Source organism: Heterodontus francisci, chromosome 30 (assembly GCF_036365525.1).
Source record: "Heterodontus francisci isolate sHetFra1 chromosome 30, sHetFra1.hap1, whole genome shotgun sequence".
In the NCBI taxonomy this organism is placed as follows: Eukaryota; Metazoa; Chordata; class Chondrichthyes; order Heterodontiformes; family Heterodontidae; genus Heterodontus; species Heterodontus francisci.
In genome coordinates, this window is record NC_090400.1 from 51,068,523 (window position 1) to 51,095,832 (window position 27,310).

The 27,310-nt window shown below is 43.4% G+C and overlaps 2 protein-coding genes across 9 annotated transcripts in view; one reads left to right on the forward strand and one right to left on the reverse strand.

The window, feature by feature from the left end:
• nf1a (neurofibromin 1a) overlaps positions 1–27,310 on the forward strand; it is a 291,554-nt gene that overhangs the window by 200,432 nt on the left and 63,812 nt on the right. For all 8 annotated transcript variants that reach the window (XM_068010585.1, XM_068010587.1, XM_068010588.1 and 5 more), the window contains one exon: positions 25,570–26,002. In XM_068010585.1, coding sequence (XP_067866686.1) covers positions 25,570–26,002 — 433 coding nt within the window. The remainder of the gene's footprint in view (positions 1–25,569; positions 26,003–27,310) is intronic.
• Positions 7,041–18,939, reverse strand: LOC137346772 (mucin-4-like). Its single transcript, XM_068010584.1, has 2 exons — positions 18,811–18,939; positions 7,041–13,119 (listed from the first exon to the last, which is right to left on the reverse strand). Exon 2 carries the CDS (start codon positions 13,100–13,102, stop codon positions 12,344–12,346), a length of 759 nt encoding a protein of 252 aa, XP_067866685.1. The 5' UTR covers positions 13,103–13,119; positions 18,811–18,939; the 3' UTR covers positions 7,041–12,343.

Below are 27,310 nucleotides of genomic sequence, written 5' to 3' on the forward strand. Positions count from 1 at the left end.
AGCTTGCTTCTGAGTCAGAAGGTTGTGGGTTCAAGTGCCATTCTGGGACTTGAGCACAGAAATCTAGGCTGATACTCCAGTGCTGTACTGGGGGATGCTGCACTGTTCCAGGTGTCGTCTTTCAGATGAGACATTAAACCAAGGTTCCATCTGCCCCCTCAGTTGGACTTCAAAGACCTAGGGGACTATTTTGAAGAAATGTAGGGTAGTTAACCTGGTGTCCTGGGCACTATTGATCCCTTAACATCCCAAAAACAGATTATCTGGTCATTATTAGGTTGCAGTTTGTGGGAGTTTGCTGCAAGCAAATTGGGTGCTGTGTTTCCTATATTACAACAGTGACGACAGCTCAACGGGACTTCATTAGCTGTAAATAATTTTGGGACATCCTGAGGTTGTGACAAGGTGCTATATAAATTCAAGTTATTCTTTTCTAAATGCCCTTTCCAGATACTTGCATTTTTGTGTCTATCCTGTTGCTTATAGGGATCCAGAAGTGAATACTTAAGGCTGCAGTTATTGGTAGAATAGCTGTAGTTAGCTGCACTCTTAAGCAGAAGTGCTTCTACATTTATTCCACCAAATTGGTTTTAAGCATTACTGAGAATAAAGTTTATTCAGCTGCCCAAGTGTATGAATTAGTATTTACTTAAAATTTAAGATACAGCATCCTCAGCAAATGGTCTAATGCTTATTGGGCATTCAGCTTTTTGCTTTACCCTTAAAGAATAAAACACTTCACTCCGAAATGTTCCGAGGGGTTCCCAAGAAGGGTCACTGACCTGAAACGTTAACTCTGCTTCTCTTTCCACAGATGCTGCCAGACCTGCTGAGTATTTCCAGCATTTCTTGTTTTTATTTTAAACCACTTCACTCTTTGGTTTCCTCTCTTTCTCCCCCGACTCCCCCCACCCACCCACACACCCACCCACACACCCACCCGCCCTAGTAAATGTCTCATGCCCATGCCCCATGCCCCCCATTATCTGCAGCCAGAGGGAAGATGATACTCAGTTTACTTGGGGTATAAGAGCAGGGCCGGATGACACTTCCCTTCATCACCTTCCTGTTGACTGTAGGAGTGGACCACACTGGATAAGTTCCCTCTAGAGATATGCCTAAGATTGGGGACTTGGTGCTGCAAGCAATGACTGGTGTGACTCCCTTGTTTGAGTACTTGAATAGGGTGTGCATCAGTACCATGGGTAATATTTTATGTCCTGTTGTGGGCCTTCACGGTCACAAATATACTTTCATAGAATAATTATTTGGCCCCAAGTTCAGTAAGAATGCCATGTGGGTTTATAGTTGGTTCAGAGAAAAATCAGGAATTAAGTAAAAGGTGGGCCAGACAGTAATGATTCACACTCATGCCTAATATGCTTCGATTATTTTCTCCGCCAAAGGCAGCTTCCATATCTGAGCATGCTTTCCTTTGGAAATTTAGGAAAGGTGAGCAATTTTGCCGGAGAAAAGAAAAACAAATTTAACTTATGGTTCCTGAATTCTTTGTGTAGGCAGTTACAGGTGTGAACGCTCATCACTCTGTTGAAATTTGTTAGCACACCAGTGTTTGCCAACAGATGATATAGTACACTTTATATTCTGTTTCTAATGTAATCATGCCCATGAGTAATGATTTACTGTAAATCAGGAAAGAATATTACTGCAATCAAGGTTTGCTCGATGATGGTTCAGTCCATCTTATTTTATGGCATAAGTGATGAATTCAGATGTCAAGTGTAGATTAAGTGAAGAAATATTCTTTTGATTGCAGCCTTTGTCATTTATCTTTGGGTGTGTAGTTCTCACCTTTGTGTATTTAAGCAAGTCTTGATAAACAGTGAAGTAACTGATGACTGTTGAATGTACATGCAAAATTTGTCATTTCTGTGTATGAATTACTTCAGCTGTTTAAAATGTTGCGGTCAAGAATAGAATCTGATGCATTATTTGAGATTAAGTGCACCAAAGCTTGATTTGATTTGAATAAAATAATAGGCACACTTGCTAATCCCCTTAACTTGTACATGCCCACTCACTCACCCCCTCGATGGCTCACTGAGTTAATCAGCCTGGTGTGCTTCTGAGGCATATGTTTCAAGTCTGTGACCTTTCATCAGAAACGTTAACTCTGCTTCTCTCTCCACAGATGCTGCCAGACCTGCTGAGTATTTCCAGCATTTTCTGTTTTTATTTCAGATATGCAGTGCTGCGACCAGGTGAGAAAGGGGTTTCGGGTTCTCTCTTAGCCTTCACTTGGTCATACTGTAACATGCCGTTTTTTAGCTCCCCCCACCCCCCCCCCTTAGTGAATCCTTGTTCACTAACTTCCAATTAGAAGGCAAAAAAACTAGCCAAACAGGTTTTCTTAGGTTTAGAGAAAAAAGGGTGAATGTTATTAAACTTAAACTCTAATTTGGTTAACGCCTACGGTTACGTGGTGCGCCCACGCGAGCATGTATATGTGATGCACACATGCAGACAGAGACAGAAAAGAGCTGAAAAAATGAAGTGGGAAAGTTTGAGGCAATATTTGAAGATGGTTTTGGTTACTGTTCTTCAAGCTCACTGTAGAGTCCTTGATTGTAGGTAGGTCTTGCTTTTCGTTGGGGCCCAGTATTATTCTTAAACCTTGTTCGATGTAGGAGACTTTTCTCTCTCGTGCTTCATGTGTCTTCAGTGGATTCAGAGGCTTGTGAAGACAAAGATGGGAGCAGACAGGAAAGATGGTACTTCATGAGTAAACAGACTTTGTTCGAGTTCAAACTGTTGTACAATTCAGAAAAAAACCAGGTTGCCAAGCAGGTTAGTCATGTGACTAGCTGGTCTGATCATGTCTGTTTGTGGATTCTCTTGTCTTAGCCGACCCTGGAATGGTTCTTCCTACACACAATACCTGGTGCTTAAAGTCCATTGTGGGTTAAATAGGAGCAGAGACTAGTCCCTTTGTCCCTCCAAGCACTGTCTGTCAGTATGCAAATGTTTTTTCCAGCCATGGCTGATCTGTTTAACAAGTCATTTCCTCACTCGAGCAACAGTTTAAAATCAATGTTCATATGACAACATTACTATGTCTCATTCTTGGCAGGTGGGGAGCCTGCATGACAGCAGTATTTTGCTTTTATTACCAAAGGAACCATGTTCCAGTATAAACCTCTGTCTATTTAAAGAAAAAATTAAGGATGAGAACAATTCATTCAGTCCACCAAAGTTCATTCCTCTCGTTCTAACTGAATCGACCTAGCATCCACCTGTTTTGAATGCTTCTGATATCTATATTTTATTTTGCGCTGGTTTACACTTATAACCTCTGTAATCCTCTGTTCTCTTGTCTCAAAATAATTAGGGTTTGCCCTTAATCCAGCTATTTAATATTTTATGTACATAGAAGAGCTTCTCAACTTTTTGGCCCCATATGGACTGATCGAGCCACATGTCCTGTTTCTGTGCTGTATGTTCTGTCATGCTAGGCCCCCACCTGCCAAGAATGAGGCACATTAATTTTGTCATGAACATTGATTTTAAACTGTTACTGGAGTGAGGGGAGGACTTGTTGAATAGATTAGCCGTGGCTGGAAAATACATTTGCATATCAACAGATGGTGTTTGGAAGGACAAAGCAGCCATTCCCTGACATTCAACCCACAATGGACTTTTGATCACCAGGCGTTGAAGGTGGGGGAGCTCGCATTCCAGGTTGACTGCTAAGATGGCCGAATACACAAACGGACATGGTCAAACCAGCTAGTCACATGACTAACCTGCTGGGTAACCTGAGTTTTTTTTTTAAAAATTAGTACGAACAGTTTGAGCAGAAAGTCTGTTTGCTCCTGGACTGAGAAGATCGCTCTCCTGTCTGCTCCCATCTCTTTCTCACAAGCCTCTGAATCCACTGACTCATGAACCCCAAGAGAGAAAAGTCTCCTACCGCAAACAAGGTTTAAGAAGAATACTGGGCCCCAATGAAAAGCTGGATCTACCTACAATCAAGGATTCTACAGCGAGCTTGAAGAACCATAACAACAACTCTTCAGGTATTGCCTCAAAATTTTCCACTTTATTTTTCTTCTTTTTCTGTCTCTCTTTGTATGTATGGATCGCGTTTGCATGCTAACGTGGGCGCGTCGTGTATCTGTAGGCATCAACCGAATTTGAGTTTGTTTAATAAATTTCAACTTTTCTTTAAACTTAAGAAAGCCTGTTTTTGCTCGTTTCTTTGACTTATAATTGGAAAGTGGTGAACAAGGATTTGTCAAGGGGGAGCTAAAAACACAGGGTGTTTAAAAATTAAACCCTGTTACAGTAAGACCAGGTGAAGGCTGAAAGGAAACTCTAGACCTCTTTCTCACCTGGTCGTAACATTTGTAACTCCTGTCGCCTGAGGTGTACAGATTAATATTTCTTGAGCTTTTTTCATTGGAAAAGGGGGAATATGTTGGTTGTTCTGAGTTGTTCAGGACTGAAGTGAATTTCAGCCAGGGAGGCGAAATCTTGAGGCAAGCTCTTCCACATCTCCCAGTGGATGGTTAGCGAGCAGCATTAATGCATGTCTGGGAGCAGGTTTCTTGCTGCCCTGCTCTCGGTCAGAGATTAACAGCGCAAGAAGTAGGGTGGTAGAGTTGCATGAAAAAAGAAATTCTAAAAATATGAAAATGTGTTTTAAACCCTTGTGACAAAAGTGAAAAATGGGAAAGCAAACATTTGGGACATCAGTCAGCATTGGTGGAGAGCACAGACAAGCTAACGTTTCAAGAGTAAAGCTTTCATCAGAATTGGAAAGTATAGATCAACAGCATTTAAAAGGAGTCTTTGCTGCCTTTCACATGTTTGTTCCAAACTTCCAGCATCTGTAGTTCTAACAGCTTTCAAAGTTCCAGCACACAATAGGGCAATTGGCCATCTCCAATGTTGTAAGATTCTATAGTTAGAGTAATTTGTTAGACTGAACTTGTGTTGAACTCATCTCTTTATCAGGTGGTTAGCTGAATAGGCATGGTGTTATAATCCTACTACATTTTTGGAAAATGCAGTGTGTCTGTAAGACAGCAATGGATCAGTACTGCTTGAAGAACAAGCCAGCCTCAGAAGTTAGCAAGGAAAGTGCATCTTGGTTGCCCCAGATACAGCCACTCAGACTAAGAATTGATTATACAATGTTGCAATTAAATTTTGAACTGGCTTTTATTGGAGACACTGTTCTAACAGACAGACAGCTGCACCAGCATGAATGGAACAGAGATCTCTGATAATTTAAATTTAAGGAAGGGAAGTTAGACTGTGACAATCTTTTATCCCTCAAAAATTTTAAAGCCAAATTGATTCATTGAAAAGTGTTTACGAGTGGTTGATCTACGGTGGTCATCACTGGACGGATGAGGAGCTGAAGCTTCGGATGTTGGGCATTTTTATTCCCATCGGACAGCTGCGAGGACTTCAAGCAACCTTGGTCTGTTCCACATTGGAAGATTCCACTTAGGCAGGAGCGTAAATCTGTACGGATTTTATTGTATTTACTTTTTTTAACGTGTTTATATCTTAGTGTTTAAGAATTTAGTTTTTCTAATTAAACATTTAATTTGTTGATTTAAAGGCACTTGGTTTGATTCGCCTCCTTCGAGGGCTAATAAATGGTTCAATTTGGCTGTGGATTTCTTTAATTTGGAAAGTTTAAAGTGATATGTTAGGCGATCTGTGGAGTGGCGGGACTGAATTGACAGTTTGTTGCTCCCACCGCAGTCAGAATTAAATATTTTGATTTGGGGGCTTTGACTTGAGCGGTCGGTCGTAACAATGGACACTACACTCTGTTTGAGATGAAACATGGGCTAGAAATAGACTTTTTAGGAATTTCTTGAAATATTGCCTTCATATTTTCCTCCTCTGACCCATTCTTCAAGCATAAAACACCTACAATCCTCTAGAGAGCTTTTTCCAGGCACCTGCCAACCTGTCGTATAGTCAAGTCCGAGAAAATGCTTGAATCATCTAAAACAACATTTGCTCCCTTCCTTTCTGTTGGTAACCACTGCCCCTGCCCCTCTGCTAATTGTTTGTCAGGCTGGACCAACACCAGCAATGCCAAGACTTGTATACTTATAAGTCTTTCAATTTGGTCTATATGGCTGAAAATGTCAGGTAGTGCAATCACAATGTTAGGAGGAACTCTAGCATGTTTTTACTTAAGATAGTCACATAATTAATTTGAAGAATGCTAAAATCAACAGATTAAACTATGGCCAGAAGCACAGAGGAAAACATACAAACAACTGCAAAGCTTAGGCAATTTGTTTTGCTGCAAAGATACTTAATTGACCACAAAACTGAGCAAGTTTTTTATTAACTAACTCTAACCCGCCTTACTGATAAAATGTATCAGCCAGTCCAACTGTTGTGTTACTTCGGTTCCGAAGAAGGGTCACTGACCCGAAATGTTAACTCTGCTTCTCTTTTCACAGATGCTGCCAGACCTGCTGAGTGGTTCCAGCATTTCTTGTTTTTATTTCAGATTTCCAGCATCCGCAGTATTTTGCTTTTATATTATTGTTGTGTTACTTGATCCATTTAAGTGATAGAGATGTGGCCTTTAGATTCAGCTCCTTTTAGTTTGTCTTTTAATCAAGCAAATCAGTTTGATTATCTAATCTAACTATCTGTTGCACCTTAATTCTTGAGGCTTTCTTCTTGGCCTCGCCTATTTTATTTTGAGTGAATTTTAGTAACCGATCTTGTATGTAATGTGTATGCCTGAGTTTTTTTAGTTTTCCTTGACATACTTCCACCAAAATTAGTGAATAACCTGCAACCTCTTAACAGGCGACCTTTCAATCTGATGTGCTGTATCTTTCAGTGATCCCTTGCGTTGCGATTAGCTCTGCTGTTGGGCCCCTCCCATTGTTACAACCAAGGCAGGAGTAATGCATTGTTAATTCATTCCCACTACTCCACAGATCAGAGCATATTAGTAAAATTTCTCACTTACGAGTAAGTAGCCAAATTAAATACTATTTGTCCCCGAGAATAAAGCACATCAAACCAGGTTTCTTTAAACAACAACAAAATTACTATTTATTAATGAACTGCATCTGAAACAATAATCACATAACTCTATATGTGAAAAAGGTTCTTTTAAAATTTCTGAAGCTTCCTAACCCCCATGCACACACGCACACATATTTTTTTTAAAAAGGTTACCCGGGGAAAAAGGCGTTTTCAGTTAACAACGTTTTCTTAGGAATAATAAAATAATTGGGTTTTCACGGTCTGGTAGGTTATTTCTGGGTCAGTGAGGTTTCCCAGATGGAATAGTCAGATGCCACACGAAGTCTCTCGAGGTGAGGTTGTTGAACAGTCTGTGATGGGCAGGCTTTCAAGGCAATTTGTCTGCACCAGGCATCACACAAGTCTTTCGGCAAAGGGTCTAATAACGGGCCGTCTTGGGTTTTGAAGTAGTAGTCTAGCAATAGAAGCTTTCTTGACCCTTCAGGATCTCCCAAAACACACAAGGCAACAGGAATCACTCTTGAGGCAAGGATTTTTCAGACACTGGAGGCGGGAAGAATCTGCTACCTTTAAAGTGCAGGGCTTCATCTCTGCACAGCAGTTTTCCTCCACAGGATTTCTTTCCAAGAGCTACAAATCATCCTTTTTAGAGAGAGTTCTTTCTCTCTAGTCTGCAAGCAAGTCCCAGCCATACTTCACTGCATGCTCAGCTCACTGGTCTTTCACAATGCAAGAAGTGGAACTAAATTGCTAACAAGAAACTGGTTAGCCAGAGAAAAAGGATTTTTGGTTTACAGCTGTTTCTTAGGAATAGAAGGAATGATAATAATTGAGCTTATCGCATTCTCGTAGGATGTTTTGGGTATGGTGAAGTGCCCCAGAGTCGAATAGTTGGATGCCACTCGAAGTCTCCAGGCGAGGTTGATGAACAGTCTGTGATGGGTAGGCTTTCACGGCAATCTAACTGTAGCAGGTGTCACCTAGGTCTTGCATCAGGGATGTAGCAACAGGTCTGCTTGGGTTTTGAAGCAGCAGTGTAGCATTAAAGACTTCTTCAGATTTCAGGATTTCTTTGTAATAAAGAATGGGAGGTGATCTCATTGAAACCTACAAAATACTTAAAGGGATAGACAGGGTAGATACAGCTAAGATGTTTCCCCTGCTTGCAGAGTCCAGAACCAAGGGACACAATTTCAAAATAAGGGGGAAGCCACTTAGGACAGAGATGAGGAGGTATTTCTTTACTCAGATGGTTGTGAACCTTTGGAATTCTCTACCCCAGAGGGCTGTGGAAGCTCAGTCATTGAGTATGTTTGAAGCAGATATTGACAGTTTTCTAAATACAAATGACAAGGGGATATGGGGACAGTGTGGGGAAAAAGGCATTGAAGTGGGTGATCAGCCATGATCATATTGAATGGTGGGGCAGGCATAAAGTTCAACTCTTGTTATGAAATTCCTTTCAAAACATTGCAGGAATTCCAATTATTTGCAGGCGTCTTTCACCGAGCAAAATCCTTTTCTCAGTTTTTAAAACACACACAATTCTAAGTTCTATATATAAAAAAAATGTTGTGAGACCATTACTCCTCTTAGTGTCACCAAGTACTCTCGATTTCTGGACAATTTTTGCAAATTCATCATACAGCTCTGGAGCTCAAAATAAACAGGAAATGCTGTAGATGTGCAGCAGTTCTGCCAGCATTTGGGAAGAGAAAAGACAGGTTAATTAGGACAACTTGTATAAATATAGCGCTGTAAATGTAGAAAAACATCCCAAGGTGCTTCAGAAAGGCACAAGGAAAACACTTTTGTTGTAGAACTAGGAACTACAACCAAAACCAGATTGAGCTCCATTGATTAAAGTATTGATTTGTGCTACAGTTGCACAGGCTTTCACTGTCTTGCAGTACCCATCATTTTTCCCCTGTCAGACGCTGACAGACCTGTGCATTTTCAGCAATTTCTCTCTCTATTTTGGATTTCTAGCAATTGCAGTAGCCCACCAACCACAACCCCCCACCCCCCGGAACGCCATTGATTTTAAACAAAGCAGAAAAATAATTGAAATGCGCCACAGCTTTAACTTTTGTCATTGAGTTTGCAACTTTATTTCTCTTGTTTGGCCAAATAGTGTTTTTCTTGCATATCAAATGCGGCTGTTGGTTATGCATGTACACTGCGAGTAAAATAAGTTGGCAGTTTCACGAAGGTATAAATTAAAATTGGAAAGCCGGCTGCAGACATCTGAACTTCCAGAACCATCCTAAGAGATGAATTCCCCAAGCTGTCCACCCTTCACAGTCAAAACTTGAAGTTGTCATGCTAGGCCTCCACCTGCCAAGAATGAGGCACATCAATTTTGTCATGAACATTGATTTTTTACTGTTGTTAGAGCGAGCAAATTACTTGTTAAACAGATCAGCCATGGCTGGAAAAAGACATTTGCTTACTAACAGACATCGGAGGTGAGGAAGTGCATTCCAGGGCCTGCTAAGGAGGATAAAATCCACAAGGGCCTGGACTGATCAGATCAGCTGGTCACATGACTACCTGGCTGTTCCAGGGTTTTCTTTTGAACTGGCCACAGAGTTGGAAGACAGAGTGCCTGTTTGCTCCTGGACTGAGACGATCTCGCTCCTGTCTGCTCCCATCTCTTTCTCACAAGCTTCTGAATCCACTGAACCCCAAGAGAGAAAATTCTCCTCCAGCGAACAAGGTTTAAGAATAATACCAGGCCCCAGCGAAAAGCAAGATTTATCAACATTCAAGGACTCTGCAGTGGGCTCGTAGAACCATAACAACAACTCTTCAGATATTGCCTCAAACTTTTCCACTTTATTTTTCTTCTCTTTTCTGTCTCCATTTGCATGTATCGCATATGCATGCTGGCATGGGTGTGTCATGTATCCGTAGGCGTTAACCGAGTTAGAGTTTAAGTTCAAGTTTAATAAATTTCAACTTTTCCTCTTTAAACCTGAGAGCGCCTGTTTGTGCTTGTTTCTTTGCCTTATAATTGGAAAGCGGTGAACAAGGATTCACCAAGAGGGAGCTAAAAACAGTGTTTTTAAAATTAAACCCTGTTACAGTAAGACCAAGTGAAAACTGAAAGGGAACCCCAGACCTCTCTTTTTTTACCTGGTCGTAACAAAATGTTCTGAGCAGGTGCGTGTTTATTTTGATCTCTGTTGAGGTCGACAGCGATGAATAACTTTTTGGAATTAGTACCCTGCTGGCGGACAATCAGGAATAATGATTTAGAATGCAAAAAATTTGTGGCTATGCCAAGTCACCGTTATCTTGAACAGAAGAAAATTCTTCTTTGTACAAAGAGTAACTAGTAGTGGAAGTGAAAAATCTGATTTCTTTTGAGAAATAATTGGATGCTTAAATGACTGGGTTTAAAAATCCTTTTCAATGGATTATTTGAGATGGGCCAGATGGCCTTCAAGAACACAAGAAATAGGAGAAGGAGTAGACCATTTGGTCTGTCGAGCCTGCTCCACCATTTAGTATGATTTTGGTTTATCTTGGGCTTCAACTTCACATTCCTATCCTTTACTGTCTTGAGAGTATCAAAAGTGTCTTAAATTTTCTGAATACTATGCTAATTTGTCTTGAGTGCAAAAAAAAGGCAAGAAAGTAATGAGCTTTGCTATCTTTTTTTAAAAAAAAAATCATGCACAGCTATTTTTAAATGAGAGGAACACATTGAAATATATCATTGAAGTTATAGAAATTTTGGATCTTAAGTTGGAGAATTTCAGGACAATTTATTTGAAAACCTAGGAATTGTGAAAAGCTGAAATAGAAACAGAAAATGCTGGGCATACACAGAAGGTTAATCAGCATCTGTGGAGAGAAAATAAGTTCATTTCAGGGGTACTTTCTATAACCAGTTTGCAGGCCATTCAGCTTCACTTGCTGAATTTGAGGCATCAATTTATTCTCCCTTTTCTTCCTTCCGAGCCTAATGAAATGTTTGAATTTTCAGTTCTCCTGCAGGGTATATAGATGCTGCCTGGCATGTTTTGGATTTCCAGCATTTTCTGGCTTTGTTGGGAGAAATTCAGGGGTATTTAAAGCCTTTGTTGAGTGATGGTGCTCTTTAATCCCCATCGTAGAGTTGCATATCACTTAGCATTTACATTGTTAGTCGGAATGTGTAACCCAGTACAGCTGTATTTGGATATTTAAGGAACACCATGGATGCTGGTAAACAGCTAACAGAGGGAGGCTTCATTAGCCACCTGGGGAAACTGTCTGAGGTGTTGCAGACAGGTGGGCATTCTACAAACTGCCCCTTTTTTTCTTGATCCATAAGCCACCTCTCCCTTCCACAAATATGAACAGTTGAACAATATCCATGAATCAAAGTGGCATGTACAACACAAAATAACAATGACATACCCATGGAGTTGCTCACTCATCAGCCTTGGCAGGCCACTTGCCCCAGGGTCAGAAAGATATGAATGCCACCCCAGAGATGACTACCATACATTATGATGGTATAATTCACATGTACAATTAGCTACAAAGCAATTTGGTATGTCTTCGAGTCTTCATATGAATGCAAGTTCTTTTATTTACTTGATTCCAGATTTGGTATTCATTTCCCTCTAAAGAAATTAAATTCTCAACAACAGGAGATGTCCACTAGGTTCAATAAGCTTGTCTATTTTACATTGACCAACACTGCTGGCCTTGCCATATTGCTTATTGAATGTGTATGCAAGTACCTCCTGAATCCATTGATACCGTCATTTTCAGTGGTCTTCCGTATAATTTAGTCCCTTTGGACACACTTCTCATGACAGTTCCTTGATATGTAAATGAGTCGCCCGAACCAATGTGTCCTTTGCATCTAGAATCTTGAAAGCATAATTGGGTCATCCGCGATCCATGTTGGCATTGAGATCTTGTTACTTATGGAATCATTTACGAAGGCAACTGAATGGCTTGTAGAATGATGTTTAGTTTTTTCATCTATCCTTCATTTTTTTTCCCCCACCTCCAGGAATTCAGGGTAAGAATTGAGACCAGTTGGTCATTGATTAAATGAACACACAGCTGACTCGGAACAAACCTGTTTTTCACTGGGTGAATGTTTATACCTTGCGTGTTCTTCCCTTTCTCCAAATAATTAAAAATATAAGTATAAAAAGCACTGGTGTTTTCCTGTGAATTTCATTTGTTTGAATATTGCTGTAAGAGCACTTTGTGGTAAATTAGGCACATTAACATATAGAACAGCAGAAGAAAAGGCTGATTGGTGATTAGCTTCCACAGAGATCAGTCTGGTTAACAGCCTTTATTATGTCAGCTGGACTTCATGTTTTCTTCATTCGTTCTTCATTCTATCAGTGGCTTGTTCTCTGTCATCTTTCAGTGTTGTGGCGTCTTCCTTTCCATTCAGAGGTTTGATTTCCTCTAATGTGACATTGGTTTCTGCTGCTTTGTCTGGCAGTTGGCTGGGACCAGTGGACCAGAGTTTGGCAGAGCCAGAGTTGCTTGTCAGCAGCTTTTTCAGGCTGGTCTTAAGAGATGACACCCGAGAGGCCAAGGCAATTGTTGATACTAGCAGTATGGTACAGAGGACTATTAATATGCCTATTATGATTAAGCAAATGAACACTTCTCTGCCTTTTGTTCCTTGAATTAAAAGAGTGCGCCTGCTGTCTTTGGTAGGTGTCAAAAGAGGATTTGTGCCATTAGGGACATTTTTGATGGTTGTTGGAAGAGGATCGGCACCATCTGTAACATATTCTTCCTCGGTTGTTGGAAGAGGATCGGGCCCATCTGTAACATATTCTTCCTCGGTTGTTGGAAGAGGATCGGGCCCATCTGTAACATATTCTTCCTCGGTTGTTGGAAGAGGATCGGGCCCATCTGTGACGTATTCTTCCTCGGTTGTTGGAAGAGGATCGGGCCCATCTGTGACATATTCTTCCTCGGTTGTTGGAAGAGGATCGGGCCCATCTGTGACGTATTCTTCCTCTGTTGTCATTGGAACAGTAAACGCGCTGTTGACCTTGATCTGAGCAGACAGAGCCAAAATTACAGCGATCATCAAGAAATATTCCTTTATATGTCGACTCATTGTTCCTGGGAATTGACCTGTCGGATCATTTAAAAAAAAAGTTGTGATTTGTCTACGTTTATTTTCATACCAAAGCGCTAGAACAGTGCAAAGAAATCAGTTTAATCCTTAATCTTGTTAGATTTATGGGTTTTTTTCTCCGATTACTCTCGATCTATACTGACGATGCAACTTATGCTGGCATCAGCAAAATGCAAGTGCTTTTTATACCTATTTTTAAGACTTTTTGGTTCAATCCTATTCCTAATGTTCTAACCTTATGTCTTGATGTAACAGTTCTTTAAATTGAACAGACTTTATATTTTATAACTTTTGGAATAGCTTGAGACTCCATCCAGTGACTAGGTGTAAAGCATGTCAAGTGTTACATTGCTGAGAACCTGAAGGGGCATTTTTTTTTTCTGTTCTGTCCTTTCCCCTCAAGATTGTCAATCCTTGCTCTGGTGCAGATGGCTGCTATTTGTATGTGAGCCTACATACTTTGAGCAGTTGTTCACAGGTTAGCAATGGAAATCTGCTCAGGATTCTATCCACCACACCAGACCCTAAGGCCAAATTAGTCACCCTCACAAAGATCAGGTACTCTCCACTCTCCAAAACCTGTGACCTTCCTGATTGATCTGGCCCTGTCATTGGCTTGGTGAATTTATTCAGCAATTGAAGAGCCTAAGGGGCAACACTCTCAAGCATACAAGGTTGAAATTGTTTTGGTTCCTATACATAACCACAGGCTAATCCGTGTTCTCGTAACATGATGCTGAGCACTGTTCCATGTTCCAAGGAGAGTGTTTTGGCGGGAAATTTGAAATTTTCAGCTTAAGAAAATGTCTTTAAGAAATTTTTTTTTAAATTTCAGTTTGAGTTTACAGCAGTCGTGTGTGCTTGATGACTGCATTTACCTTGTTTGTGCAGTTTCTAGTGTTGTACACCTTAAAGTATCTTCAGTCTGTAAGAACCACTTTATATTCCTTTTTGAATTTTCCCCCTTTCTTTGCTTCAGGCAGTGATTGCTGCTTTGCTGGGACATGTTCCACAGGCCACATTATCTGGGACATTGCCCAAGCGACCATTCTTCTTGTATGACGATATTGAATGTCAGTAGGTTATTTGACAGTTTGTATTGCGACCACCGCTGGGGCTGCACATTACTGAGGAGTGTCCCCTCTACAGACTGTTAGGCGATTGCTTCTGTTTCTTTTGTAAAATATGTTAAGGACTTGTATTTAAATTATGGACGCTGATCATCTGAAATCTTGAAGAGGCTGGACTTGTTTTTTTTTAAAGAAGTTGCCAGAAGGTTCCTGGACTGGGCTTATAAACAAGTCTTACTGGAAGGCACCTGTCTGTGGATAATCACCCATCGGATTGTTTTTGACTTGGGAGATGTTTGCAAAGAAGTGACAGACCATTTATGGATGTCAGGAGATCACATCTGGAATGCTTTTATATTCACTTTGAATCCAACAGCCAGTTGGATTTTGCCTACCAGAAGAACAACAGCTCAGCTCGCTGTCTTGAAAACAAATCCTGCATCCAGTGTGTCAGATTCCTTTTTTTTAAATTCATGGGATGTGGGCATCACTGGCTAGGCCAGCATTTATTGCCCATCCCTAATTCCCCTTGATAAGGTGGCGGTGCGCTGCGTTCTTGAACCACTGCAGTCCATGTGGGGTAGGTACACCTGCAGTGCTTTTAGGAAGGGAGTTGCAGGATTTTGACCCAGCGACAGTGAAGGATCGGCAGTGTAGTTCCAAGTCAGGATGGTGTGTGGCTTGGAGGGGATCTTGCAGGTGGTGGTGTTCCGGTGCATCTGCTGCCCTTGTCCTTCTAGGTGGTAGAGGTCACTGGTTTGGAAGATGCTGTCTAGGGTGCCTTGGTGTGTTGCTGCAGTGCATCTTGTAGATGGTGCACACTGCTGCCACTGTGCGTCAGTGGTGGAGAGAGTGAATGTTTGTGGATGGGGTTCCAATCAAGCGGGCTGCTTTGTCGTGGATGGTGTCAAGCTTCTTGATTGTTGCTGGAGCTGCACCCATCCAGGCAAGTGGAGAGTATTCCATCACACTCCTGACTTGTGCCTTGTAGATGGTGAACAGGCTTTGAGGAGTCAGGAGTTGAGTTACTCGCCGCAGGATTCCTAGCCTCTGACCTGCTTTTGTAGCCACAGCATATATGTGGCTGGTCCAGTTCAGTTTCTGGTTAATGGTGACCCCCGGGGAGGTATAAGTGGGGGATTCAGCAATGGTAATGCCAATGAATGTCATGGGGAAATGGTTAGATTCTTTCTTGTTTGAGATGTTCATTGCCTGGCACTTGTGTGGCGTGAATGTTACTTGCCACTTATCAGCCCAAGCCTGGATATGGTCCAGGTTTTGCTGCATATGGCCATGGACTGCTTCATTATCTGAGGAGTCATGAATGGTGCTGAACGTTGTGCAATCGTCAGCAATCATCCCCACTTCTGACCTTATGATGGAGGGAAGGTTATTGATTGAGCAACTGAAGATGGTTGGGTCTCGGACGCAACCTTGAGGAACTCTTGCAGTGCTGTCCTGGGACTGAGCTGATTGACCTCCAACAAACAAAGAACAAAGAAAATTACAGCACAGGAACAGGCCCTTCGGCCCTCCAAGCCTACGCCGATCCAAATCCTCTATCTAAACCTGTCGCCTATTTTCTAAGGGTCTGTATCTCTTTACTTCCTGCCCATTCATGTATCTGTCTAGATACATCTTAAAAGACGCTATCGTGCCCGCGTCTACCACCTCCACTGGTAATGCGTTCCATGCACCCACCACCCTCTGCGTAAAGAACTTTCCACGCATATCCCCCCTAAACTTTTCCCCTTTCACTTTGAACTCGTGTCCCCTTGTAATTGAATCCCCCACTCTGGGGAAAAAGCTTCTTGCTATCCACCCTGTCTATACCTCTCATGATTTTGTACACCTCAATCAGGTCCCCCCTCAACCTCCGTCTTTCTAATGAAAATAATCCTAATCTACTCAACCTCTCTTCATAGCTAGCGCCCTCCATACCAGGCAACATCCTGGTGAACCTCCTCTGCACCCTCTCCAAAGCATCCACATCCTTTTGGTAATGTGGCGACCAGAACTGCACGCAGTATTCCAAATGTGGCCGAACCAAAGTCCTATACAACTGTAACATGTCCTGCCAACTCTTGTACTCAATACCCCGTCCGATGAAGGAAAGCATGCCGTATACCTTCTTGACCACTCTATTGACCTGCGTTGCCACCTTCAGGGAACAATGGACCTGAACACCCAAATCTCTCTGTACATCAATTTTCCCCAGGACTTTTCCATTTATTGTATAGTTCACTCTTGAATTGGATCTTCCAAAATGCATCACCTCGCATTTGCCCTGATTGAACTCCATCTGCCATTTCTCTGCCCAACTCTCCAGTCTATCTATATTCTGCTGTATTCTCTGACAGTCCCCTTCAGTATCTGCTACTCCACCAATCTTAGTGTCGTCTGCAAACTTGCTAATCAGACCACCTATACTTTCCTCCAAATCATTTATGTATATCACAAACAACAGTGGTCCCACCACTGGTCACACGTCTCCATTTTGAGAAACTCCCTTCCACTGCTACTCTCTGTCTCCTGTTGCCCAGCCAGTTCTTTATCCATCTAGCTAGTACACCTTGGACCCCATGCGCCTTCACTTTCTCTCTCCACACATGCAGTCTGACCTGCTGAGTATTTCCAGCATTTTCTGTTCCTTTTTGTACTGTTTCTACATTCAGTTTCCAACATCTGCAGTTTTTTGGGCCATAAATATAACATTGCTAAAGAGCCACAGCAGAGATCAGGTCAAATGTTCTTGCACCAAAGAATATTTGGATAGGTAAGGCTCTATTCGAAATAGTGGTTGAAGAATCCATAATTGCTTTTAAAAGATATAAAGAATTTTATAGGATATGGGAAAAGGACACTGGATTGGGGCTAAGTGATAGATCCTTCAGCAAGCCAGCACATACAAGATGTGTCATATGATCTTTGGCATGTGATTTTATGATGTTCTCTATTGATTAAGTCTAGTCCATAATGGAATTTGGCACAACCTGAATCCAGTGACTGAAGGAGGACAACACAAAGTTGCCTGTAAATTAGCTCTAATTGTAGTTCTAGTGGAAATTTCATATTGGTCCAATAGGGATTGGGATAGAGTAGGAGCAGCATTGTCTGTCTGTGATATGTCTGATACAGACACTGATCACCCAAATGGAAGTGTTCCTTTCACCACCAGCAAACTTCATATCAATGAAGGTAATGCTTTTGTTTTAAAAAGTAGTAACTTGTACACAAGGTAGCCAATGTTTATTTACATCATACCATAGCAATGGATAATTTAGATGTTTTGCTAAAGTCAAAAGTTGTGCATTATACAAAAAAAATTCAAATTGAACAAAAGTGGGAAATAAATCATAGTTGTAGTTTTGTAATTTTTAGCTATAGATTCCTTGTTTAGATCATACCTGTAAATAAGTTAGTTGGACAAAATAAATGTGAAGAATGAAAACTGGGCTAACAATGCTGTGCAATCTCGTAGGTAAATTAGCACTTTGCAAAGCAGCTACTCCAGTGATTCCATCACTATCTTAGGTTCCCAGACTATGATGGACATACTGGCGCTGATCATTTAACTCTCAGTTGTGTATGTAATCAATAACTTCTGGGCTTATCTTGAATTCCCTCTCTGAAGAAATGACGAGGGTGAGATCAGCTGCTTCTCTTCAGAACAAAGGGGAGTCACCGAGGTATTCATGTTTGTGACTAGCATGGTTGGAGCATTTGATGAAGGTATGTGATCTACACTTGTGGTCAGGAAGGTTTTTTCGGGCAGAGCAGTTCAGCAAGGGAGTTCCTTCAAAAGGGAAACAAAGCTTTGATCCTGCCCCCAAAAAATGGCCAAATTATTTTTCCCTATTTCTGTTCCAACCCATCCCCTTCCCAAGCTGCAGGCTCTCTGATTAGCTATTAACAAAACGAGAGTAGAACCAGGGTAAGAGTCATTTATGGTACAGAAGCAGGCCATTTGGCCCATTGAATCCATTCTGGCTCTCCACTGAGCTATACAGTCAGTCCCGCTCACCCGTTTGATCCCCATAGCCCTGGAAGTCTATTTCTCTCAGGTGGCCATCCAACTTAGTCTTCAAGTCATTGACCATCTCCACTTCCACCACCCCTCTGGGCAGCAAGTTCTAGCTCACTACCACCCGCTACGTTAAAAATGTTCTTGCCCATATTCCCTCTGCATCTTTTGCCCAAAACTTTCAATCTGTGTCTCCTCGTTCTTGTACCATTTGTTAATGGGAACAGTTTTTCTTTGTCTAACTGTCCTTTCAGTTTTTTGTTTGATTCACAAACCACCTCCAGTTCTCCCAAATTTTGCTATGTCTGTTCTGTTACTAAATAGTTTGAAACTAGAAGTTTTCTGAATTATTGAACAAATCAAGCAGAGTTTAAAACTACCAAAACCTTTTGAAGTGCACAGTTTCTTGGGGAGAGAAAGGAAACTGAGGTTTCCTCCAGTTCTGTAAAATTGAAGTAAACAGTTGCAAGCCTCCAAACATGGAGATATTAATGTTTTACAGTTTATCCAAAGAAAATACAACTCTTAGATAGAGATAGAGAGAATGAATGCAGCAAATGTTCATCCAGAGGAATGTAATAGCTTGATCTTACCTCCAAGCAGCTCCTAATCCACTCGCCTTTCTTCTAATCAGTGTGAGTGAAATGTACTCCAAAGCTCTGTTTTACCCAGTTGCTTTTTAAGATGGTAATTTTACTGATGTTGGAGCAGTTTATGATTGAGAAATACTTTGCCCAGTCCCTACTTCTGTGAATCTGTTGCATCATTGCATTCGATGCTGATGACGTTTATGGACCACAAAGGATTAACATATTTCCTGCTCAGCATGTGCACTTGCTAAATAAAGTTCCTTAGTAAAGTTATTAAAAGTGACCTCAAAAAACCCCTACCCGGGCGGCAGATGGAAGAGATTTTGGGAGGAGTGAGAGAAAATAAAAATAGAAAATGCTGCAAGTGCACAAAATGTGAAAGTAAGATGAGTTAATGGTTTTGAGTGTCAGGCCTTAGCCAGAATGGGAATTTGTGAGAATGGACAGCATAAAAATCAGAGTTGAGAGACAACAGGTCAAAGTGAAATCTAGTCTTCTGACATCTGTCATTGAGAGCCAGTTACTGGATTTAGCCAAGAAGCAAAAATAACTTAAATATGAACTGACTAAAGAAAATTGTAAAATTGAAATGCTCTTGTGACTTCAGATGTCAGTCAACTCCAGTGTTACTCTGTGGTTTTAATTTAGTACCAGGTTGGAAATTCTCGAACAATGTCTAAAATGTGGTTCTGCTGGTTGAAATTTTTAAAGAAAATTACACTTTCATTAAGTTTACAAGTTTATTTTCAAATTTAAGAAAGTCCACTTACTTCCATTCAGGTTGCAGAAAGGCATTTGATTTTTTTATTGCTTGGTAAGGCCAGCATTTATTGCCCACCTCTAATTTCCCTTGGTCAGGTGGTGGTGAGCAGCCTATAGCTGAGTGACTTGTTAGGCCATTTCAGTGGGCAGTAAGAATCGACCATATTGGTGTAGGTCTGGAGTCGTATGTAGGCCAGACCTGGTAAGGGCGGCACATTTACTCCCCTGAAGGACATTAGGGAACCAAATGGGTTTTTACGACAATCTGGTAACTTCATGGTCAATATTAATGAAACTAGTATTTTATTCCAGAATTGTTAATTGAATTGAAAATCCGCCAGCTGCTATGGTGAGGTTTGACTTCATGCCTCAGAGCATTAATCACGAACTCTGAATTGCTAGTCCAGTAACATTACCACAATGCTACCGTGGCTCTAGGTACAAAATCTGTGCTGCTTCACAAGTCAAAGACCATTAAGAGGACAAATTTAAGATCAAGAAACAAAGAGTATGTTAGGAAAATGGCAGTACATCAAGAAATTTGGCATGGTAGAAATGGAATGCTACAAATGGTTGCATAAAGCAGAGCCCATAAAATTCTTTTGATGGTTAGATCGCTGCTTCAAAGAGAAGAGAGGAATTGAAAAAGTATGAGGAGCACGCAGAAAAGTGGGATTAGGCTAGGTGGCTCAAGGAGAAAAGCATAGGCACAAACTTAAATGTCCTGTTTGTGTGCTGCTAAATGCTGTGATTCTGTGAAGGAAATCCACCAGGGTAGACCCTCAGCCCTGGTGTGAGTGCTGTTCTTTTGTCCCAAACCAAAACTGGTGCATTGTGTGACTGAAATACAGCAACCTCGCTGAACATTATGTTTTCAGTGGCCTGGCAGTAGACTGATTATTTATTTATGTCTGGGAACGGCTACTAAATATCGTACATCAAAGGCAGGTGCCCCCCTCTCTCTCTGGCACCCCTCTCTCTCTCCCGCACCCCACTCCTCTCTCTCTTCCCCCACCCCCCCCCCACCCTTCCCCTCTCTCTCTCTCCCCCCACCCCTCCCCTCTCTCTCTCTCCCCCCACCCCTCCCCTCTCTCTCTCTCCCCCCACCCCTCCCCTCTCTCTCTCTCCCCCCACCCCTCCCCTCTCTCTCTCTCCCCCCACCCCTCCCCTCTCTCTCTCTCCCCCCACCCTTCCCCTCTCTCCCCACCCCCCGCCCCTCTCTCCCCACCCCCCGCCCCTCTCTCCCCGCCCCCGCCCCTCTCTCCCCGCCCCCCGCCCCTCTCTCCCCGCCCCCCGCCCCTCTCTCCCCGCCCCCCGCCCCTCTCTCCCCGCCCCCCGCCCCTCTCTCCCCGCCCCCCGCCCCTCTCTCCCCGCCCCCCGCCCCTCTCTCCCCGCCCCCCGCCCCTCTCTCCCCGCCCCCCGCCCCTCTCTCCCCGCCCCCCGCCCCTCTCTCCCCGCCCCCCGCCCCTCTCTCCCCGCCCCCCGCCCCTCTCTCCCCGCCCCCCGCCCCTCTCTCCCCGCCCCCCGCCCCTCTCTCCCCGCCCCCCGCCCCTCTCTCCCCGCCCCCCGCCCCTCTCTCCCCGCCCCCCGCCCCTCTCTCCCCGCCCCCCGCCCCTCTCTCCCCGCCCCCCGCCCCTCTCTCCCCGCCCCCCGCCCCTCTCTCCCCGCCCCCCGCCCCTCTCTCCCCGCCCCCCGCCCCTCTCTCCCCGCCCCCCGCCCCTCTCTCCCCGCCCCCCGCCCCTCTCTCCCCGCCCCCCGCCCCTCTCTCCCCGCCCCCCGCCCCTCTCTCCCCGCCCCCCGCCCCTCTCTCCCCGCCCCCCGCCCCTCTCTCCCCGCCCCCCGCCCCTCTCTCCCCGCCCCCCGCCCCTCTCTCCCCGCCCCCCGCCCCTCTCTCCCTGCCCCCCGCCCCTCTCTCCCCGCCCCCGCCCCTCTCTCCCCGCCCCCGCCCCTCTCTCCCCGCCCCCGCCCCTCTCTCCCCGCCCCCGCCCCTCTCTCCCCGCCCCGCCCCTCTCTCCCCGCCCCGCCCCTCTCTCCCCGCCCCGCCCCTCTCTCCCCCTCCCCCGCCCCTCTCTCCCCCTCCCCCGTCCCCCTCCCCCGCCCCCCTCTCCCCCTCCCCCGCCCCCCTCTCCCCCGCCCCCCTCTCCCTCTCCCCCCCGCCCCCCCCGTTTGAAATTAGTTGACAAAATAATTCATTGGCAATAATTGAAGGACAGAGTGTCTCATATGTACGTATGTTTGTGTACCCATGCACAGAGCTTTACCATTTCCCACTTTGCTGAAATTGATTTGGTGGAATAACTATCTCCCCACTTGGATCACATGTGAGCACTGCATCAGCAAATCCAGTGTGAAATGACAATATGAGTAAAAAGACAATCGTTTTCATGTCAGGCTTTTATTAAGAACCAAAAAAGTGCCCATCAAAAACAGCAACAACTTTTATTTGTGTAGCACCTTGAAGGTAATAAAACTTCCCAAGACACTTCCAAGGAGCATTATAAAACAAAACATGACTCCGAGTCACAGAGATATTGAGTCAGGCAACCAAAAGCTTGGTCAAAGTGGTCAGTTTTATGGAATGTTTTAAAGGAGGAAAGCGCATTAGAGAAATGGAACGGTATAGGGAGGGAATTCCCAGACTTGGGGTCTAGACAGCTAAAGACATGGCTATTGATTGAACAATGAAAATCAAGGATGCCCAAGTGTCCATAATTGGATGAGCGTGGATGTCTCGGGGGGGGTTGTGAAGCTGGAGGAGATAATAGAGATAGGGATGGGCGAGGCCAGGGAGGGATTTGAAAACAAGGGTGACCATTTTGAAATCAAAACATTGTTTGATCAGGAGCCAATGTAAGTCAGCGAGTGCAGGGTTGATAGGTGAGCAGATTAAGACACAGCGGCAGAGTTTTGGATGACCTTAAGTTTATGGACGGTAGAATGTGGAAGGCCAGCCAGGAGTGCGTTGGAATAGTCAAGTCTAGAGGTATCAAAGGCACGAATGAGGATTTCAGCAGCAGATCAGTTGACAGGCTAAGCGTGGCAATTTTATGGAGGTGGAAATAGGCAGTCTTAGTAATGGTGCGAATATGTGGTTTGAAACTCATCTTGCGTCAAATATGACACGAGATTGCTAATAGACTAGTTTAATCTCGGCCAGTTGCCAGGGAGAGGGCTGGAGTCTGTATCTAGGGAATGGAGTTTGGAGCAGGGACTGAAAACAATCTTCCCAATTTAAGTGGATGAAATTTCTGCTCATCCAGCACTGGATGTCTGATAATTTAGCAACCCTGGAGGAGTTAAGAGAGGTGATGGTGAGGTAAAGCTGGGTGTCATCAATGTACATGTGAAAACTGATGCTGTGCTTTCAGATGATGTCACCAAAAGGCATTATGTAGATGAGAAATAGGCAGGGGGCCACGGAGAGATCCTTGGGAGAGACAAGAGGTGACAGTGCAGGAGCTGCAAGATAAGCCATTGCAAGTCGTAGTCTAGCTATGATTGTATAGATAAGAATGGAACCAAGTGTGAGTCCCACCCAGATGGGCAATGGTGGAGAGGCGTTGGTGGAGGATGATGTCGTCAACTGTGTCAAAGGCTGCTGACAGATCAAGAATGATGTGGAGGTATTGTTCACCTTTGTCAAAGTCACATAGGATGTCAGTTTTTGACTTGATGAGAGCCATTTAGGTACTGTGGCAGTGTTCGAAACCTGATTGGAGGGATTCAAACATGGAGTTGTGGGAAAGAATGCATGGATTTGGGAGGCAACAACACATTCAAGAACTTGAGAGGAAAGAGAGATTGGAGATGGGATGGAAACTTGCAAGGATGCTGTAGTCAAGGTTTGAGTTTTTTGAGGAGTGGGGGGAATGCAGCAGATTTAAAGGAGAGGGGGACACCACCGAAAGAGAGAAATGTTAACAATTTCGACCAATATGGGGTCTAGGAAGGTGATCAGTTTACTGGGAATAGGCTTGAGGGAGCAGGAAGTGGGTCTCATAGACAGGATGAGCTTAGAGAAGGTATGAGGGGAGATGAGAGAAATTAGAAAAAGATACAAGTTTAGGGCTCAGGCAATGGGAAACATTAGAGGAAGTTTGGCCTGGTGGGCAAGTAGAAGGGAGGGACTTGGCAGAGGAAGCTGATCAGATAGTGACAGAGGTCCATGAGTTCCTGTCACTTATTGTTGATGAGGGTGGAGGAGACAGGGAATTGGGGTTTAAGAAGACAGTTTGCAGCAAAGAAAAGAAGCCAATGCAAAACATGGAATTGGCTCTTGTAATGGGCAAAACTAAGCGCTGTCATAAAGATTGCTGGAGTTCTATATGGAAGAAGGAAGGAACTTGCATTTAGATAGCACCTTTCAGGGCATGCCTAGGCACTTTACAGCTGGAGACACCCGAATGTGTGGCACGGGATAGATTCATGCCATGTTACTACTTTTGATTTTCAGTTTGATCACCAGAAGAAATTGATAATAGACATCTGTTATGTGCATGAATGGTTTATATAATTACACATTTAAAGTTCCAGGTGGTTGACGTTTTCTGCCATGAAGTGCAATAAAACCAAAACCAAGATTATAATGGGGGACATTGTGCAATTTGTGAAGTGTTTAAAGCTACCGTCCAAGGAAAATCAGTAGAACAAGAGTATTGACTTCAGATGTTTTTCATATAGAAGAACTTTTTACTTAAAAGTTGGCAGCTTATTTTGGTGACCCTGTGTTGTGCTCCACTCATGCATGCAGCAGCAAAGAAAGAGCTTGTGTTTAACTAGCGTCTTTCAGGGTATCCGAAAGCATGTCACAGCCCATCAGTTATTTTTAAACATAGTCACCATTGTTTTGCAGACAAACATGGCAGTCGATATGCACACAGTAAGATCCCACAAAGAGGAAATGAAATAAATGACCACATGTTCTGTTTTGTGGTGGTAGTTGAGGGATAAATGTTGGCCAGGGCAAGGAGCTAACTTCCTTGCTGTTTGAATCATGCTGTGGAATTCTTTGCGTGTAGCAAAAGCTAGTGGGTGAGCCCTTGGTTTAACATCTCATCTGAAACACAGGGTTATTGACAATCCGACACTTCCACAGTAACTGCACTAGACAATCACCCTCAATTATATGCTGGAATCTGGCTTGAAACCACAACTTTATGACTCAGTCCTGAAGGTTACCAACTGAAGCCATCTGACAAATAACCTAGTACTCAGGATCATTGCGTTGTCTCATGTCTTTGAATGAGACAGTAACCCAAGATCCAGTTTACTTTTCTGCTCGGTGAGATGGGTATTTAAGATCCCGTGGCATGATTAGATGAATTATTCTTGTGTTTGGACTAACATTCCTCCTTCAACATTGCCACAATCAAATTAGCTGGCTTTTGATCTCGCAGAAGGATTGTCATTCATTCACATAAATGTGCTTCAAAGTTTAGTGCATGAAGAGTATTGGTATGTTGCCAAAGGTGTGATGAGGCACTGTGTAAATGCAAATTCTTTACACTGAACCATTCACCTTTTGTAGGTTGCAGTTCTAATGTCAGAGATGAATTTGGGATCTTTCAAAATGAACTCCCATTTGTGAGCGCCACTGTTTGCCACCTTACTTCTCTGTCTATGTGCCTGCCTCTTGCGTCAATATATCCTGTGAAAGATTGTTTTATTTAGTTTGCACCTCTTCAATATAGCTGCAATCGTGAGCTCTTCCATCCTTCTCCGATCCCATACCTTCACAGCCAGTGGAAAAAGATAACCCAAAGAGCCTACATGCTCATGGCTGCTGTTTTTGAGCAAAAGAGTACATTTCTTCCCCACCCCATTTCCCTAGCTCCTCTTCTCTACCCATGACCCCCAACGTTAGCTGGGCCTGAGAATTAGAAGGCACCATTTGTATGGGAGTGTATACTTCAGTACAGAACTGGTGTGCAGGGGACTTCCCAGTTCACCTTGGAAAATGTAATGAGGAATAACTCGAGCTTTTCCTTTTCCCTCACACAGGTTCAAAACTGGACAGATAAATGGTGATTTGCTCATTTATCATGTGCTCCTAACTCTGAAGCCATATTATGCCAAGCCATACGAGATTGTTGTGGACCTTACCCACGCAGGCCCTAGCAATCGCTTCAAAACGGACTTCCTCTCCAAATGGTTTGTTGTTTTTCCTGGGGCCGCCTACGAGAATGTGGCCGCTGTCTACATCTACAACTGTAACTCTTGGGTCAGAGAATACACAAAATATCATGAACGGCTTCTAACTGGACTTAAGGGAAGCAAAAAATTGATCTTCATTGACTCACCTGGGAAACTTGTGGAACACATTGAACCAGACCATCAGAAGCTTCCTGCTGCCACTCTGGCTTTAGAAGAGGACCTGAAAGTATTCCACAATGCTCTAAAATTGGCTCACAAGGACACTAAAGTCTCCATCAAGGTGGGAAGTTCCTCCTCCCAAAAGTCTGAAGTCTGCCTTGTAGAATTTGGTCCCAAGTGTGTCAAGTCAGGTGGTATTGTACTAGCATCAGTGTCACTGCAGAAATTCACAACTGTTCAATTGACACATAGAGTGGGCGAAAAATCCAGAAGCAAAATGCCACTATATGAACATAGGAATTAGGAACAGGAGTAGGCCATGTGGCCCTTCGAGCTTGCTCCGCCATTTGATATGATCATGGCTGATCTGATTGTGGCTTCAATTCTACTTTCCTGTCTACACCTTAAACCCTTTGACTCCCTTGTCAATCAAGAATCTATCTAACTCAGCCTTAAAAATATTCAATGACCCTGCCTCCACTGCGCTCTGGGGAAGAGAATTCCACAGCCTAACGACCCTCCAAGAAAAAAAATTCTCATCTCTGCCTTAAATGGGAGCCCCCTTATTTTTAAACTGTGTCCCCTGGTTCTATCCCCTCTTATAAAGGGAAACATCCCCTCAGCATCCACCCTGTCAAGTTCCCTCAGGATGTTAAGTTTCAATAAGATCACCCCTCATTCTCCAATGGGTTCAGGCCCAACCTGTCCAACCTTTCCTCGTAAAATAACCCCTTCATCCCAGGAATCAATCAAGTGAACCGTCTCTGAACTGCGAATGCAATTTTATCCTTTCTGAAGTACGGAGACTAAAACTGTACACCGCATTCCAGATGTGGTCTCACCAATGTCCTGTTCAACTGTAACAAAACTTGCCTACTTTTATATTCCATTCTTCTTGCAATAAACGATAACATTCCATTTGCCTTCCTAATCACTTGCTGTGCCTGCATACAATTTGTGATTCATGTACCAGGACACACACATCCTTCTGTGCCAGAGTTCTGCAGTCTCTCTTCATTTAGATAATATACTGCTTTTTTTATTCTTCCCACAAAATTGGACAAGTTTGTATTTTCTCACATTATACTCCAAATGCCAAATTTTTGTCCATTCACTTAACCTACCTAAATTCCTTTGCAGACCCCTTATATCCTCACAACTTACTCTCCTACCTATCTTTGTGTCATCAGCAAATTTAGCAACCATACATTCCGTCCCTTCATCCAAGTTGTTAATATAGATTGTAAATAGTTGAGGCCCCAAACACTGATCCCTGTGGCACTCCACTCGTTACTGCTTGCCAACCTGAAAGTGCCTCATTTATCCCTACTCTCTGCTTCCTGTGAGCAAACCAACCCCCTGTCTGTGATACTATGTTGCCCTCTACACCAAGAGCACTTATTTTGTGTAGTAACCTTTGATGGCACCT